The sequence below is a fragment of the Pleurodeles waltl genome, chromosome 9, assembly GCF_031143425.1.
Source record: "Pleurodeles waltl isolate 20211129_DDA chromosome 9, aPleWal1.hap1.20221129, whole genome shotgun sequence".
NCBI classification, from domain to species: domain Eukaryota; kingdom Metazoa; phylum Chordata; class Amphibia; order Caudata; family Salamandridae; genus Pleurodeles; species Pleurodeles waltl.
The window spans coordinates 33803888-33818954 of NC_090448.1; the positions used below are offsets into that span (position 1 = coordinate 33803888).

A 15067-nucleotide genomic window follows, 5' to 3' on the forward strand; every position below is an offset into this window, starting at 1 on the left:
GTGGCAGGCTGAACTGTACCAGTCAGTCATCACACTAGAGGACTAGTAGGTTTGAGGGGGTACCTCTAAGGTCCCCTTTGGGAGCATGTATTAATAAATCCATCACAGCAATCAGTGTGGGTTTACTAATATGAGGTGTTCGATACCAAACATCATAGGTTTCAGTGAAACCATTATGTAACTGGGAAAATCATTTTGACCACTGCCAAGTACATACTTTAAGATGGCTCCCCTGCTCACTTGTAATATCTAGCAATGGCACTAGACATTGCAGGGCATATCTGATCATGCAGATATGTCCTCACATGTGCTACAATGCACCCTGACTTAGCGTTCTGAGGCCAGCTGTAGGGGCGACTTACATATGACCCATGCAGTCTCTTCGGCATGGCACACTGGAGCGTGTCATGTCATGTTTTCAAACCATGTCACGCAGCCCGCAATGGCAGTCTGTGTGTAATTTTGTGTGTGGTTCCCTTATGGTGACATAAGACATGCTTCTGCCCTTGGGAACCCTCTTTAGTATCCATGGCCTAGGTATCAGGGGTAACATTTGATAGGGACGTACAAGGGTGCTGAAGTCCACACCCAGTTGGGTCACAATTAGATTTTACTTGGTTTAGGGAAAGAGCACTGTTACTGAGGTCTGATTAGCAGGCCTCAGTGCACTGTCAGAGTCGAAAACCAGCAACCAGTAGTTCTAAAGGGGGCAAAAAGTGTGGGGGGGGTTATCTGCAAAGAAGTCCTGTTTCTTACAATAGGATACAGTGGATCTATCTTTATAAAATATCAGACGACTAACTTTGGTTACTTGATAATAAAAAAGAAAAGAAAACTACATTAAAGCCAACTTTAGAACACCTCCAGTTAAGAATAAAAGAAATGATAAATTGACGCAGGCAATACAAGTGACCACAGAGACCAGACAAAGGTGCCTGGTATCACACAAGCTCTTCCACACTCACTTGAGCCAATAGTACAAGCCATCAATGGACATTTCAATATACAGGGAATACTAACAACTGTAATAATATGGTTACAATGGGCTGTCTGAACATTAATTAGTGTGAAGGTTTACCTGGGAATTCATGTTCCAAAAAAAACCAAAACACAAAAACAAAAAAAAAACATAAGAAAATCAAGGATATTCGGACATCTAACTAATATGACTTGCTGGAAAGATTTAAAGATCTGTACAGGCCGGGGAAGTTAGAGAGATCCTGGTTTGGAAGAATAACTTGGAATAAAATTAACTTCTAATCCACTTTGCTATATGTTGCCCAATTGCTCCTGTTATCGATCCCCAAAGACAGTACTAAAGAGCATCAGATGAAAGGTCAAACAATTCCTGTGGAATGGAATTAAATTAATATAGAAGGTAATGCTTTATCATTCGACAAGAGATTGAGTATTATGATTCCCAACATTGAACACTGTATGTGCTGAGCAAATCCCCGCCCCCCCTCCTCAAGTGGTCCTCACCTCACATTACCAAATCCTGGAAATAAATAGAGCAAGTGTTATCCAACATCCCTTTTACATGGTTCCTCTGGCTCCCCTCTGAGACAAAGGAAAAACATGAGACCCCCCCTCCCCCTCCTCCACCCCCCCACCCCCACATGTCACTTGACTCTTAACCGCTGGAACACAGTACTGCAAGGGTAAGGTCCAGTGGTCTTCGCTTCCTCACTGTTGCCAATAGTGTATAACTCTCACTTTGTACAAGGGAATATGGGTGTGCCTTCTAGGTTGTGGAGCCAAGAGATGCCGGTGCTGGGAGACTTGTGAAAATGAAGAGGTTAGAGACAGAGTTGTGTACTGAGTCAGTACATATGACCCAGTGAGGCAACATTAGGCTATCCCAAATGAGATGACAACCCCTGCATGCAGAGAAGGGGGAACCAGGGAACTGACTATTTAAAGAACTCTTTAAAAAGGAGTAACCAGAAGGAGGGGTATTAATGCTAAAGAAAGCCAGAAGCATATAATCCACAACACACAATCAAATAAAGAGGGCAAGGTAGAATCTGGCTGATGATCTCTGAAGAAACTGGGTGCATTATCTGAATAAGGGCTTCAAAGACATTTATACGCTCTAGATAATTTCAAAAAAATGCACTGGTGTATGACTCCATAAATATTAGGAACCAAAGAGGCATAGAATATCAAGTGTTGATGTCCTCACTGATAGTAAAATACTTCTAGGAAACCAATTAGGCCTTATGCCGGTTATAACAGGAATGATAATCCTGGTAGAACTGTGTATGCTGCTCTTAGACTACACAGGTGACAAAGGGGAATATTTGCTGATGTCCTACTTCAGCCTCCTCCGCACAACTTGCAGCTAAAATAACTTAAGCTCAGGTGAATAAGTCTTCTGATCTTCCCCTGGAGCTGCTGTGGTTGGCTAACATGAGGTAATTGTGTGCAATGTTAAAACTAACAGCCTTAATACATGATAAGTCACCAAATTTGGTAAAGTATGGACTCCGTTTCAAACCAATGTAAATGGAGAACTAAACAGGGAACAACATGAGCACTACTAGTCAAGGAGGAGATCCGAGATATTGAAGCCGGAAAAACGTCAAACTGCTAGAAGACTAGTCATAAAGGAGACTCTTTGGACATCTCATCAAATGCATATGTAACATGCTACTCAGCTACTGGACAAGACTAATTAACAAGGGAATTGAACAACATTCACAAGAAATGTACCTAATGAGTTTCAATATACATGTGCTCCCTCTATTATTCCCACTCCAAAAAATATTTACTTCCTTGGATTCTATTTGCAAATTGAAAAATAAAGTAGCTAAATAACAAAGTAGGCTTCCCTTCTGCCAGAGTGAAACCAACCTGTACTGTTTGTCTCCACAGAAAAAAACAATTGCACAGAGCTCCAGTAAACATGGGAAAAAACTGGGACCGAAACTGGTTATTGGACTACTGTGACTGAAGGTGTCCTACCTGGACACAGGACTCGCCAACATTCAAAACTGGCAAAACAGTTTACTGGAACTTCACTGAGGTGGGGTACCTGTAGGTCGGGTAGTGTTTTTTTTGAACCAGGAATTTTTTTGCGATGCTATTTATTTGGGTACTGGAAGTTCAGCAGCAGATGATTCATATCTCTGACTATTCCAAGCAGGTTTCTAGTGAACCACAACAAAGGCATGGTGCACAGCCTCACCATCTGGCAGAAGGGAATGGATCATGCAGAGAAACAAAACATCTGAAAATCCACAAGTCAACCACGGTGCAGCACCATAGCTAAACAACGGCCAAAAGGGTCCATGAATTAGAAAATGTTGTACCTGGTATGTAGGAGCTATAAAAATATTAGCACCACATAGTAATTCACAAATGGTGATGCATCAACATCCAGTCTCTCCAATGTCAGATGCATAAATACAACTGCAAAAGAACTAGCTTTCACCTTTTAAAGAAAGGCTGGGTTCATCCAAAAAGGAGTACATTTTTATGCTGAAAGTCCTAGATGATTTCAGCAGTTACCAACGAGTAAAGTGTTAGTTTGGCTTAAGAGTATTTGGTTGGATCTGATAATTGCTATTTCTTTCAACGACTTTGAGGGTTCCCTCAAATGTATGCACTAACTCCAACATTATAACTGGCGGTGACACTCATACCTGGGGCTTCTGGGCTTCTTTTAGCAAGACAGGTCTTTGATGCATATATTGGTCTTTTTTTCCTCTGTGCCTATCAAAGCCCATTTTACATTACACTACAAAGCAAATTAAAGTTTCAAAAACCAATAAGTTCTCATCTCAAGCCACCTGAAGTTAAAGCCATGGCTGAAGGAATTCTCAAGTTCACTGATTTTTAAAAAACAATTTATGTGGCTATCACAGACAGAAAAACTGTAACTACTATTTCACAATCAAAGTTATACAAACTCCTCTCTGGACAACACTCAAAAGGACCACCTTTCAATCAAACATATTTCCTGGACAATAACTTGAGTTCTCGCTAGGCTCCGCTACCAAATAATTGTCTCCTACTCACCAAACTCAATTTAGGAGCCCTACGCTTTTGGAACTTTTTTCTAGTCGATTTTACTTGCATCACAAGCAAATAGTACACAATGCTGATGAAATTAGTCTAATTGTGAACAAGGAGGTAAAGGGGCATAACAGTCTTTGTCCATCAGGCTACTTACGTGTTTCGAAGAGCTAGGCTGCACTCTTGCGTCAGCTAATAGTTGCGAAGAATTGGACTTGTGCCTAGAAAACATATATCAATCAGTATTTTTAAAGTGTTTTACATTTGGTTTCTCATTAAAAAAAAAAAAAAAAAAAAAAAACATTTTAAAAACCCATACATTTCTTGTACTGGGGACCTGATCTACAGTAACCTGGGCAAACTTTGATAAAGAAGGTAAAAACTGGAAACCACAAATCATGAAACATTTTTAACACTCTCTTGTAAAGCCACTTTTACTGGATTTAGAAGCTTTACCAAATGGCAGCACACTTTGCGAGTAGGAAGATAGGTACACAGAGGAGACTTGAAAAATATCACTGCTGTATCTTGAGGAGGTATGATTTTTTTCCTAATACAAAGCTGAGCTTTGCATATGTAGTTGAAAATGTTTATTTATATGAAAACATAATATAGTTATACTAGACCACCCTTAAACCACAAATATAGGTCTGATATTAAAACGCCATGCTTCTTACTTATTGTAGGGGATGCAGAAACAACTATTTGAAGAAATCATTTTGTGATAGTGCACCCATCTTCCAGGGTTGTTAAGACAAAGGTGAAGTTTCAGTCGTAGTGCAAAACTAAAAACATTTCATAAGCCTGTGCACAACTGCACCTACAAAACACACACGCATACACACACACACACACGCACAGTGATTGTTCTGAAGCAGATTACAACACAATCCCACTTTACTTTACCAGGCATTTCAATCCTCAAGAATGATTGAAAGAGAGAAAAGGAACTTACCTTTCTAAAATGTCTGAAATTTGCCACTGGAAGTGAACTAATACAAGCTTTGTTACAGAGTGAGACACCTGAAATCAAAGAACAATGCAGGTTTCAGGGGCCATATGCAACCTGTGTTAAATACTATACATTTAATTCATGCAAGATCCATGCCTGACAACTAAAACACTGATCAAGGAAAGGAAGCTCACTTAGGGGATATAGAATTTCTAACGTCACAATTCGGTAAAAGGCAGCAATGGCATAAAGTGGTATTGGAGATACAATGTGTTATGCAGTTCTGAGTTTCACACTTTTGACAGAGCAGTGAAAAAGAATGTGGCCAGACAACACTTTATTTAGAGTAACTTCACTAATAAACGCAAATTGACACATTTACTACTACAGTGCAAAGATGAAATTCAAGTGTATACAACAGCAGAGCAAAACTGGGAGGAATAAAAACTCTTTACTGTCTCAAACTCTTCACTGTCTCAATTAATTCACAGGTGGAAAAAGCCCTCCTAATAGTCGCTGGAAATTTCCAATATCACTTTAATATATGGCACAAATTTAAACCTTGCATCCAGATTTTGGTTACATATATTTTTAAAGCAAATGTCATAAAAATACATATATGCAAATGCAAAGTGTAATTACCAGTGTATGTAGAGAGAGTGTGGTGAAATATATCCCTAAATCAGTGTGTGTGTGTGTGTGTATATATACATATATATATATACATACATATATACACACACAAATATACATATATACACATATACATACACACACACAGAAAAAACAAAGGATTGAAGTGGTTGTAACAGGAGGTGAAGTGTCAGTAAAAAAAAAAGGTAATATTTTACACACCAAAAAAAAAAAAAACGCTGAAATGCACCTTCACTTGTCACAGTTAACTGAAGAAACTGCAACCCGCCCCCGCCATGCACAGTGTTGTCATCAATGATGTCATTTCAGATTTTAGATATTCTCAGTGATATTATCAATGATATCATAGAACACTTCAAGAGTGATGCAATGTGCAAGGTGGTAAGCAGTATATGGCAAACATGCTTTCTGGGTAAAGATTTAGCTTTCTGCCAAATTTGGCGCAATTCCTTTCAGCGTACCGCTGTCTGAGATTCCCTATGGAAATTTCATGGGGAAAATTAGTTTTGAGTCTTCCCTGATTGATTTATCACTCCAAAGCGAAAGCGAAGGTTAATGATTTAAAAAAAAAAAAAAAAAAAAAACTTGTGGTGATTTTAAACGGCAAAAAATTGTTGCCTGTCAATCAAATTTGGATCTAGACATCATTACATTTTGAACATTATTTTCTCAAAAAGTACTGAATAGATGACACCAAATCACAAAAAACATGCTCTTGGAGTAAAGATCCAGCTTTCTGTTTAATTTGGTGTAATCCTGTTCCACTGTTTTCTGTATCACCGTTTGGTTTTCCTATAGAAAATTGCATGAGGAAAACACATTTTGAGACCCTGTTTGCTTGACAGATCAGACCAAAAGTTTCCAGGAATGAGCAGAGGTGGATGAGATTTTTTTTTTTTTTACTGGAAAGTTTTGTGAGGACTTGTCAAATTGCACCAGAAGTTATTAGCAAACCAATGGGGGGGGGGGGGGGGGGGGGGGGGAGTGTGTGTGTTTATTTTTGGATAAGTCTCTACAAGCTCTGCATACCTACATTCAGCAATATTTCACAGTTCTCCACAAAACTGTTCAAATTTCTCCTTAAGTTTGAGGGACAGTAATATTCATGACACACCATACATTTATAATTGATACAGGTACAAGCTCTGACCAGACTAAACAAGGAAATGTACCTATTTTTGTAAGCCCTTTCAGAGTTATTTCAGTTGCAGTTTAGGTCACGTTGAAAGTTACTACTGCCACAACAGGTTAAACTTTCTTGCAGAGGGGAACATGGTTTCCTGTCTTTTACTTTGCTCATACTCGGCTCATATTCGTTTGTACCTTAACCAGCACCCCTCTTCCTGAAACATTCCTGATAAGATAATAGTGCCACCATCATGCTCTTCGGTACCAGTTATCTGGGTGAATGAATGGGCTTGTGTCAAACGTAATACTTTGCATTTAGGTTAAATAGTTTCATTCAATCTTTATGAGATGACAAAATGGTCTGGACACAGACCGAAAACCTACTGATTATTTCTGCATAGTTCTAAAGGATTCAAGGTAGGTGTAGGAAGTTGGCTCTGTATGTGCTATTTCAAAGTAAGGAATAGCATGCACAGAGTCCAAGGGTTCCCCTTAGAGGTAAGATAGTGGCAAAAAGAGATAATACTAATGCTCTATTTTGTGGTAGTGTGGTCGAGCAGTAGGCTTATCCAAGGAGTAGTGTTAAGCATTTGTTGTACATACACACAGGCAATAAATGAGGAACACACACTCAGAGACAAATCCAGCCAATAGGTTTTGTTATAGAAAAATATATTTTCTTAGTTTATTTTAAGAACCACCGGTTCAAATTTTACATGTAATATCTCATTTGAAAGGTATTGCAGGTAAGTACTTTAGGAACTTTGAATCATTACTTTAGCATGTATACTTTTTACATAAAACACAATAAGCGGTTTTAAAAGTGGACACAGTGCAATTTTCACAGTTCCTGGCGGAGGTAAAGTTTTGTTAGGTTTCACAGGTAAGTAAGTCACTTACAGGTTTCAGTTCTTGGTCCAAGGTAGCCCACCGTTGGGGGTTCAGAGCAACCCCAAAGTCACCACACCAGCAGCTCAGGGCCGGTCAGGTGCAGAGGTCAAAGAGGTGCCCAAAACACATAGGCTATAATGGAGAGAAGGGGGTGCCCTGGTTCCAGTCTGCCAGCAGGTAAGTACCCGTGTCTTCGGAAGGCAGACCAGGGTTTTTTTTTAGGGCACCGGGGGGGACACAAGTCCACACAAAAAGTACACCCTCAGCAGCGCGGGGGCGGCCGGGTGCAGTGTGGGAACACGCGTCGGGTTTCCAATAGTTTCCTATGGGAGATCAAGGGATCTCTTCAGCGTTGCAGGCAGGCAAGGGGGGGGCTCCTCGGGGTAGCCACCACCTGGGCAAGGGAGAGGGCCTCCTGGGGGTCACTCCTGCACTGAAGTTCCGTTCCTTCAGGTGCTGGGGGCTACGGGTGCAGGGTCTTTTCCAGCCGTCGGGATTTTAGAGTCAGGCAGTCGCAGTCAGGGGGAGCCTCGGGATTCCCTCTGCAGGCGTCGCTGTGGGGGCTCAGGGGGGACAACTTTGGTTACTCACAGTCTTGGAGTCGCCGGAGGGTCCTCCCTGAGGTGTTGGTTCTCCACCAGTCGAGTCGGGGTCGTTGGGTGCAGTGTTGCAAGTCTCACGCTTCTTGCGGGGAGTTGCAGGGGTCTTTAAATCTGCTACTTGAAACAAAGTTGCAGTTCTTTTGGAGCAGGGCCGCTGTCCTCGGGAGTTTCTTGTCTTTCTCGAAGCAGGGCAGTCCTCAGAGGATTCAGAGGTCGCTGGTCCCTTGGAAAGCGTCGCTGGAGCAGGTTTCTTTGGAAGGCAGGAGACAGGCCGGTAAGTCTGGAGCCAAAGCAGTTGGTGTCTTCTGTTCTTCCTCTGCAGGGGTTTTTCAGCTCAGCAGTCCTCTTCTTCTTGTAGTTTCAGGAATCTAAATTCTTAGGTTCAGGGAAGCCCTTAAATACTAAATTTAAGGGCGTGTTTAGGTCTGGGGGGTTAGTAGCCAATGGCTACTAGCCCTGAGGGTGAGTACACCCTCTTTGTGCCTCCTTAGGGGCTGTCCTGACTGGCCAGTGACTCCTCCTTGTTGTTTTCTTTGTTTCCTCCAGCCTTGCCGCCAAAAGTGGGGGCCGTGGTCGGAGGGGGCGGGCAACTCCACTAGCTGGAGTGTCCTGCGGTGCTGTGACAAAGGGGTGAGCCTTTGAGGCTCACCGCCAGGTGTTACAGCTCCTGCCTGGGGGAGGTGTTAGCATCTCCACCCAGTGCAGGCTTTGTTACTGGCCTCAGAGTGACAAAGGCACTCTCCCCATGGGGCCAGCAACATGTCTCTAGTGTGGCAGGCTGCTGGAACCAGTCAGCCTACACAGATAGTCGGTTAAGGTTTCAGGGGGCACCTCTAAGGTGCCCTCTGGGGTGTAGTTTACAATAAAATGTACACTGGCATCAGTGTGCATTTATTGTGCTGAGAAGTTTGATACCAAACTTCCCAGTTTTCAGTGTAGCCATTATGGTGCTGTGGAGTTCGTGTAAAACAGACTCCCAGACCATATACTCTTATGGCTACCCTGCACTTACAATGTCTAAGGTATTGCTTAGACACTGTAGGGGCACAGTGCTCATGCACTGGTGCCCTCACCTATGGTATAGTGCACCCTGCCTTAGGGCTGTAAGGCCTACTAGAGGGGTGACTTATCTATACCTGCATAGGCAGTGAGAGGCTGGCATGGCACCCTGAGGGGAGTGCCATGTCGACTTACTCGTTTTGTTCTCACCAGCACACACAAGCTGGCAAGCAGTGTGTCTGTGCTGAGTGAGGGGTCTCCAGGGTGGCATAAGACATGCTGCAGCCCTTAGAGACCTTCCTTGGCATCAGGGCCCTTGGTACCAGGGGTACCACTTACAAGGGACTTATCTGGATGCCAGGGTGTGCCAATTGTGGAATCAAAAGTACAGGTTAGGGAAAGAACACTGGTGCTGGGGCCTGGTTAGCAGGCCTCAGCACACTTTCAATTCAAAACATAGCATCAGCAAAGGCAAAAAGTCAGGGGGTAACCATGCCAAGGAGGCATTTCCTTACAGTAGGGCTTTCTTCTTGGTACCCTATCAGTGTGTTTAGATCTGTGCAGTGCTTGGTAGACTGCTCTTAAATGCACATTGACTAGACGAGGACACAGAACCCAACAGCTGTCGAAAATTGCCATGGGCCACTTACTAGAGGTTCTGATCAGTCTCCCTCTTGGTTTGGCACCCAGTTTGCAGGCACAGCAGGCTGGTCTTAATGGTGCCCTACAACTTCCACTTTTTCACCATGCTCCGAGGAGTATTCAAGGCATTTTTTATACCCATCCCCTTATCTATGCCCTTCTAAAATGTGTTTTTGGAGTTTATTCGAATGTATCTTTGTCTTCAAGGCTGAGTAGCTTCTACTTTGAAATGTCCTACTCAAGCGAAGTAAATACAATAACGTCATGTGTTGAATAGCTGTTCTTTTTAGACCATGCCAATGTCTCATATTGCTTCCACTGATTAGTGGAGGATAGTTCTAGATGACGTTTAAGAACTAAAATAAACAATGCTTAATGTTACCGAATTTAAGGATATTTAATTTATCGACCTCCGAAGGATGAATTGCAAAGTTGCCATCAACTTTATTCTAGCTCGTGACCTATGAGCTGGTAGCTCTGGAAGACAGGCAAGCTATTACTGGGAAACCAGCCTCTGCCAAAGAAATTGCCTCCAATCTTACAACATCTTTATTAAAGTCTGAAGTAAGATAAATGTCTCCTGCATAGAGGTAAGTGTGAGGATTTCTTCATTTTGCCATTGATGATTGCCTTTCTAATGAAGCTACTTTCCTGCAGATCAGGTCATATTGCAGATGATTCAATGTCACTAACTGCCCTTACTGGATCCCCAGACTGTCGAAGGGGGTAAAAGAAATGTCTGAAATGTTTAAATTCACTGGTGCACTTAAAGCGGAGAAGAAGGTAATTGCAATATCTAGTAGTCAACAAAAATGATGTATACAAATTATCCTCTTTATTTGAGGCATTAAAAACACAACAGATAAACAACATATGACCCTTTCCATGTATTTAAATTTAAAGTGAATAAACTTGTCGGTATAAGGTTTGGTCAAGGGAGGATGTACAATAGGCAACAAGCACTTAGCATTATTTTGAGTCAATATCATTCAGAAACGTGGCAATATTTTGGACTGGCAAGGCAAATGCCTTACAAGAGAGAGCACTGGCCTCTTTTCTAAACCCTTAATTCCTCACGCCCTCTGTCCGGCTCTAATAAGATTACAAGCAAACACACAAATGTATATACAAACATACATACATTTCAAATTTCATAAATAAATTCATGGTGCCTCCTTAGACACTGATGACCAGCAATGCTGCTATGCCTCAATACTGTCAAAAAATGAAAAAGCAGAGGCACTGATTTCTTTATGAAATCTTAAAAATGTATTTACTGGGTAATACTGGCCCGCACCCTGCTTTTTTTTTTTTTTTAATGAACATCTATAGTGAAATGTGGTGGGGTTCCATATTATACAAGGCTCTATCCCGTTATATTTCGCTCTCCAGCTCCCTCCATCTCTCTCCCTCGATTTTTCTCTCCATCTATCCATATCTACTTATACATCGATCTATAAATGTCTGAGAATCTATGTCTCTCCATCATTCTATGTCTCTATTTGTCTATATATATATCTATATATATATATATATATATATATATATATATATAGATATATATATATATAGATGTAGATATATCCCTATATGGAAAAAGTTATTTCACCCTGTACGCAATTGCTCATTACGTGTAGTGAAGTAGGTTCCCATGCTCTGCATGCTCCTGCCATCCAGTGTTAGACTTGGACGTTTACAAGTTGTTTTTCTTCGAGGAATAGTTAGAACAGACTTTCTACAGGAAAAGGTATTTTTTGTTTTCTTAACTTTGGTGTTGTTCAACGAATATGCACTCAAATTCACAAAGATAATTCATCCACTTGACTACTTCATGAAATTTTGAGCTGACATGGAGGGACAGGAAAGTGGTGGGTCCTAAAGCTTTGGTTTCACTTACTATGTCCCATAAGAAAGTTTGCTCGAAATGACACCAAATTTGGTAGAAAGTGAGAACGGGGGAGAAACTGGTCCCAAAGCTTTGATTTCACATTTTAAGGGGGAATGTTTTATGCTATTTGATGTAAATCCTTTCATTAGTTTGAGTTTTAGATGTTCAGGGTTTTCATGAATGGGTTAACCACCAGTAAATGTTAGTGTTGGTGTCCAGATATGCTGGGATTTCTCAGTTTGAAGGGGACTGGTCAATCATGATTGGCTGGCCTCATGAACAAAATGCTGTGGCATCCATTACAAGATTGACGGACATGGACCCTGCATCCTGAAAATGAACAAAAAAATATATATAAGGGGCTACGGCGAGCACACGCGGACCCCAGGTGGATGTGGTTGATCCCAAAGAGAACCCCTTCCCAGACTTGACTGGCTGCCCTGAATATGGACAATATGTCGCTGCAGCTCTTCGAGGACTTGGAAACACATTCCCTAAGGAAATGCATTGTAGTGAAAGCCTGATCACACAAAAGAACACATATGAAAAGTGGTACAGATTTTATTCACAACGTAAATCGTTTGTTGGTGGTAACAAACTAATTTGAGAAACTGTGGAACGTTCTGTGGAGATTTTCCTTGTTGAAAATGCCGATCTCCTGCTGGGATTTGATGAACCATGTTTGAAAGAAAACTTGTTTCTCTCATGATTTTCTCAAGGACGCTATGGAAGGTACCCTAAAATAAGGACACATTTTCTATAAATTCACACTATCTTCCTCAGCCATGGGAGAACAAAGTGTAATATTCTAAGTAAAACATGGGCTTCCAAAACCAGGAGCCTGTCATTCGATACCGAAGTGTTCCACAGCAGTCTAATGAACAACTAAAGCGCTGACATTCTGTATTTAAGACAACACTGTTGTACACCTGAAGCCATCCTGATGAAATCAAACATGTAAAACTGAAAGCATTTCCTACAGAGGATATTGCAGTAAACTAACACAGTGAGGTGTTTCTTTTTATCATAGAAATTAGAGTTAGCTTTCTAGAAAGCTAACAAAGGATACATTTCTATAACCTTTCAAATATCTTCTTCATCCATGTGAGTAACATATTCTGACATGCAGAGTGAAATGATGTCCAGCAACAGTCTGTAAGTTACCTCCATAGTGAGAAACTGCGCTTCATCACACAATTCTAAAGAAATCTGAACACCAACATTCTGAATCCAAGAGAAAAGTGAGTCATTCCTGAATGCCATTTTCTTGGAATAGGAGTTGTTGAATTTAAAGCGTTTCTTGAGGACCAGACTGAGGTGACCAACAGATTAAAAATGTGAGGGGAGGGAAGGGTTTTGTTATTTCAGCATGAATTATTTGTAAAGGGGCTAAAAATAACCAAAGAGGGAGACGTCTGCATGAGTACAGCATTCCCTTTCCATAGTTACTCACCCTACCCTTGGTCAACTTCTGCTAAACTCTGCCTAAGGCCTTGCGCAGCAGGTGCTGGGCACCTGTGGTGGGAGCTGGGCAAATGTAAAAAACAAAACGGTTTATAAGTGACATAGTTATGTGCTGAATTGAGAGAAGAATTAATGTTAAAAAAAAATAAAAAAAACGCAGACATACACCAGTTACAGTTTAGTCAGCTGACTGAACTGTAATTGGCACATTTCAGCCACAGTGAGCGAAATGAGGTGTGCACCAACCTCACATCTTGCAAATATAAAAGGTAGCAGATAATGTTCTGCTCAGATGCTTTAAAGGGGAAGGGGTCATATTTATTAACAGTAGTGGACAAATAGTTTCCACTTTTCTGCATATCAAGCATGCATAGCACGTTTACATGACACACACAGGATTAGCATCCTCTGCTCTGGCACTTTGATGTAACTGAACTCTAAGATCTCTGAAGCCAGATTGCTAGATTCTGCTGCCTGCGGACCTGGTGTCTGAGCTGACCGTGATGCTGAGACAGCAAATCTGATCTCAGTAGAACTTTTTGTGAGTCTGTATCGATTTTCCAACAGCACTGATTACCAAGACTGAATTGACCAAGTCGGTGACATCAGAACGAGGAGAATGTATACTTGCCTCATTTTCAATACAATGTACAGAATCAGAGGCACCAGAAGAAAAACATAGGCAAATATCCCTGACCAGCTCATCCAAAGTATAGTGCCTACAGATTATTGGTAACTGAATGCAAGGTTTTGGCATTTTCAGTGGCAGCGAACAGACTGATTGTGAACGTACCCCAGTGACAAAAGCACCTTTGAAGCACTTGTGGATTAATTGCCCATTCGTTAACACGCCCCGGTTAGCAGCTTTACAACATTGTCGTTCACCCCCCAAAAGATGCACTGCAAGCAGCTAAATGTGATTACGAAGGGTCCAATACCGAATCTCCTGGGCTAGAGCTGACAGCTAGTGTGAGTAAGCCCCACCTCCATGTGCCTCTGGATGTAGTACACTGGAGATATATTATGTTTTTATGAGGATTGTCTGGCCATAAACGATTCTATAAAAGGTTTGGAGCATTAGAGCACTAATCTGATTGCTATGAATTCCAGATAATTGTTGTGGCATCCAGGTATCCTGAACAGTCATGTGGATGAGATGTGCTACCCAAGAGTGAGGCGTTCTTGGTAATGGTCCAGGCCTGAAAAATCTACTCGACCACTCGCTATGGGAGTTTTATTTGATGAGGTCAAGCCACTTTTAGATCCTACTCGCCCTTTCTGGCAAGTGGACAAAGAACAGGTGTTCTGTTCAGTCAGAAACTGAATTAGCAATTAAGATGCCTTTAAATCTTATTCTGGTCACATTTGCTCTGTGTTCAGAGACACAGGTCAAAAGTAAGTTTGTCTTCTTGCAATGCAAATACTTTTCCTTTTGCTTGCGGAGTTCCCGGACTTTGCAAGGTGAACTATCTGACATAAGTGAAAAGAAAGGCTTTTGGTATCCGGTTTTTCCTAACACAACATTTATATGACTAAGTCAACTTTACAAAAAATTTAAAATATATTTCAGTATCTGTGAAAGACCATTTTCTGTACTTCTGTGATGAAAAAATATTTTAATAGGACTTTACTTGGTGATGTTCAAATGATAAATGTTTTCTGAAGCTCAATCACAGATTATTATTAACACAGTATGTAGTTTTATCAGTAAAGCTGCAAGTTAGTGGAAAGATTTTGGGACATTTCTTGGAAATGTACTGTCTAAGTGACAGTGAGCTAGCACATCATGCTTTAGTAATATATTTATTAAAAGTGAGTATTTAAACA

General features: G+C 41.2%; 1 protein-coding gene across 1 annotated transcript in view; it reads right to left on the reverse strand.

Annotated features, from left to right (window-relative positions):
• ARIH2 (ariadne RBR E3 ubiquitin protein ligase 2) overlaps positions 1-15067 on the reverse strand; it is a 315960-nt gene that overhangs the window by 261277 nt on the left and 39616 nt on the right. Inside the window, exons 4-5 of the mRNA XM_069206208.1 lie at positions 4976-5043; positions 4178-4241 (exon numbers count right to left, since the gene is read on the reverse strand). Of these exons, the coding sequence (XP_069062309.1) occupies positions 4178-4241; positions 4976-5043 (132 nt within the window). The remainder of the gene's footprint in view (positions 1-4177; positions 4242-4975; positions 5044-15067) is intronic.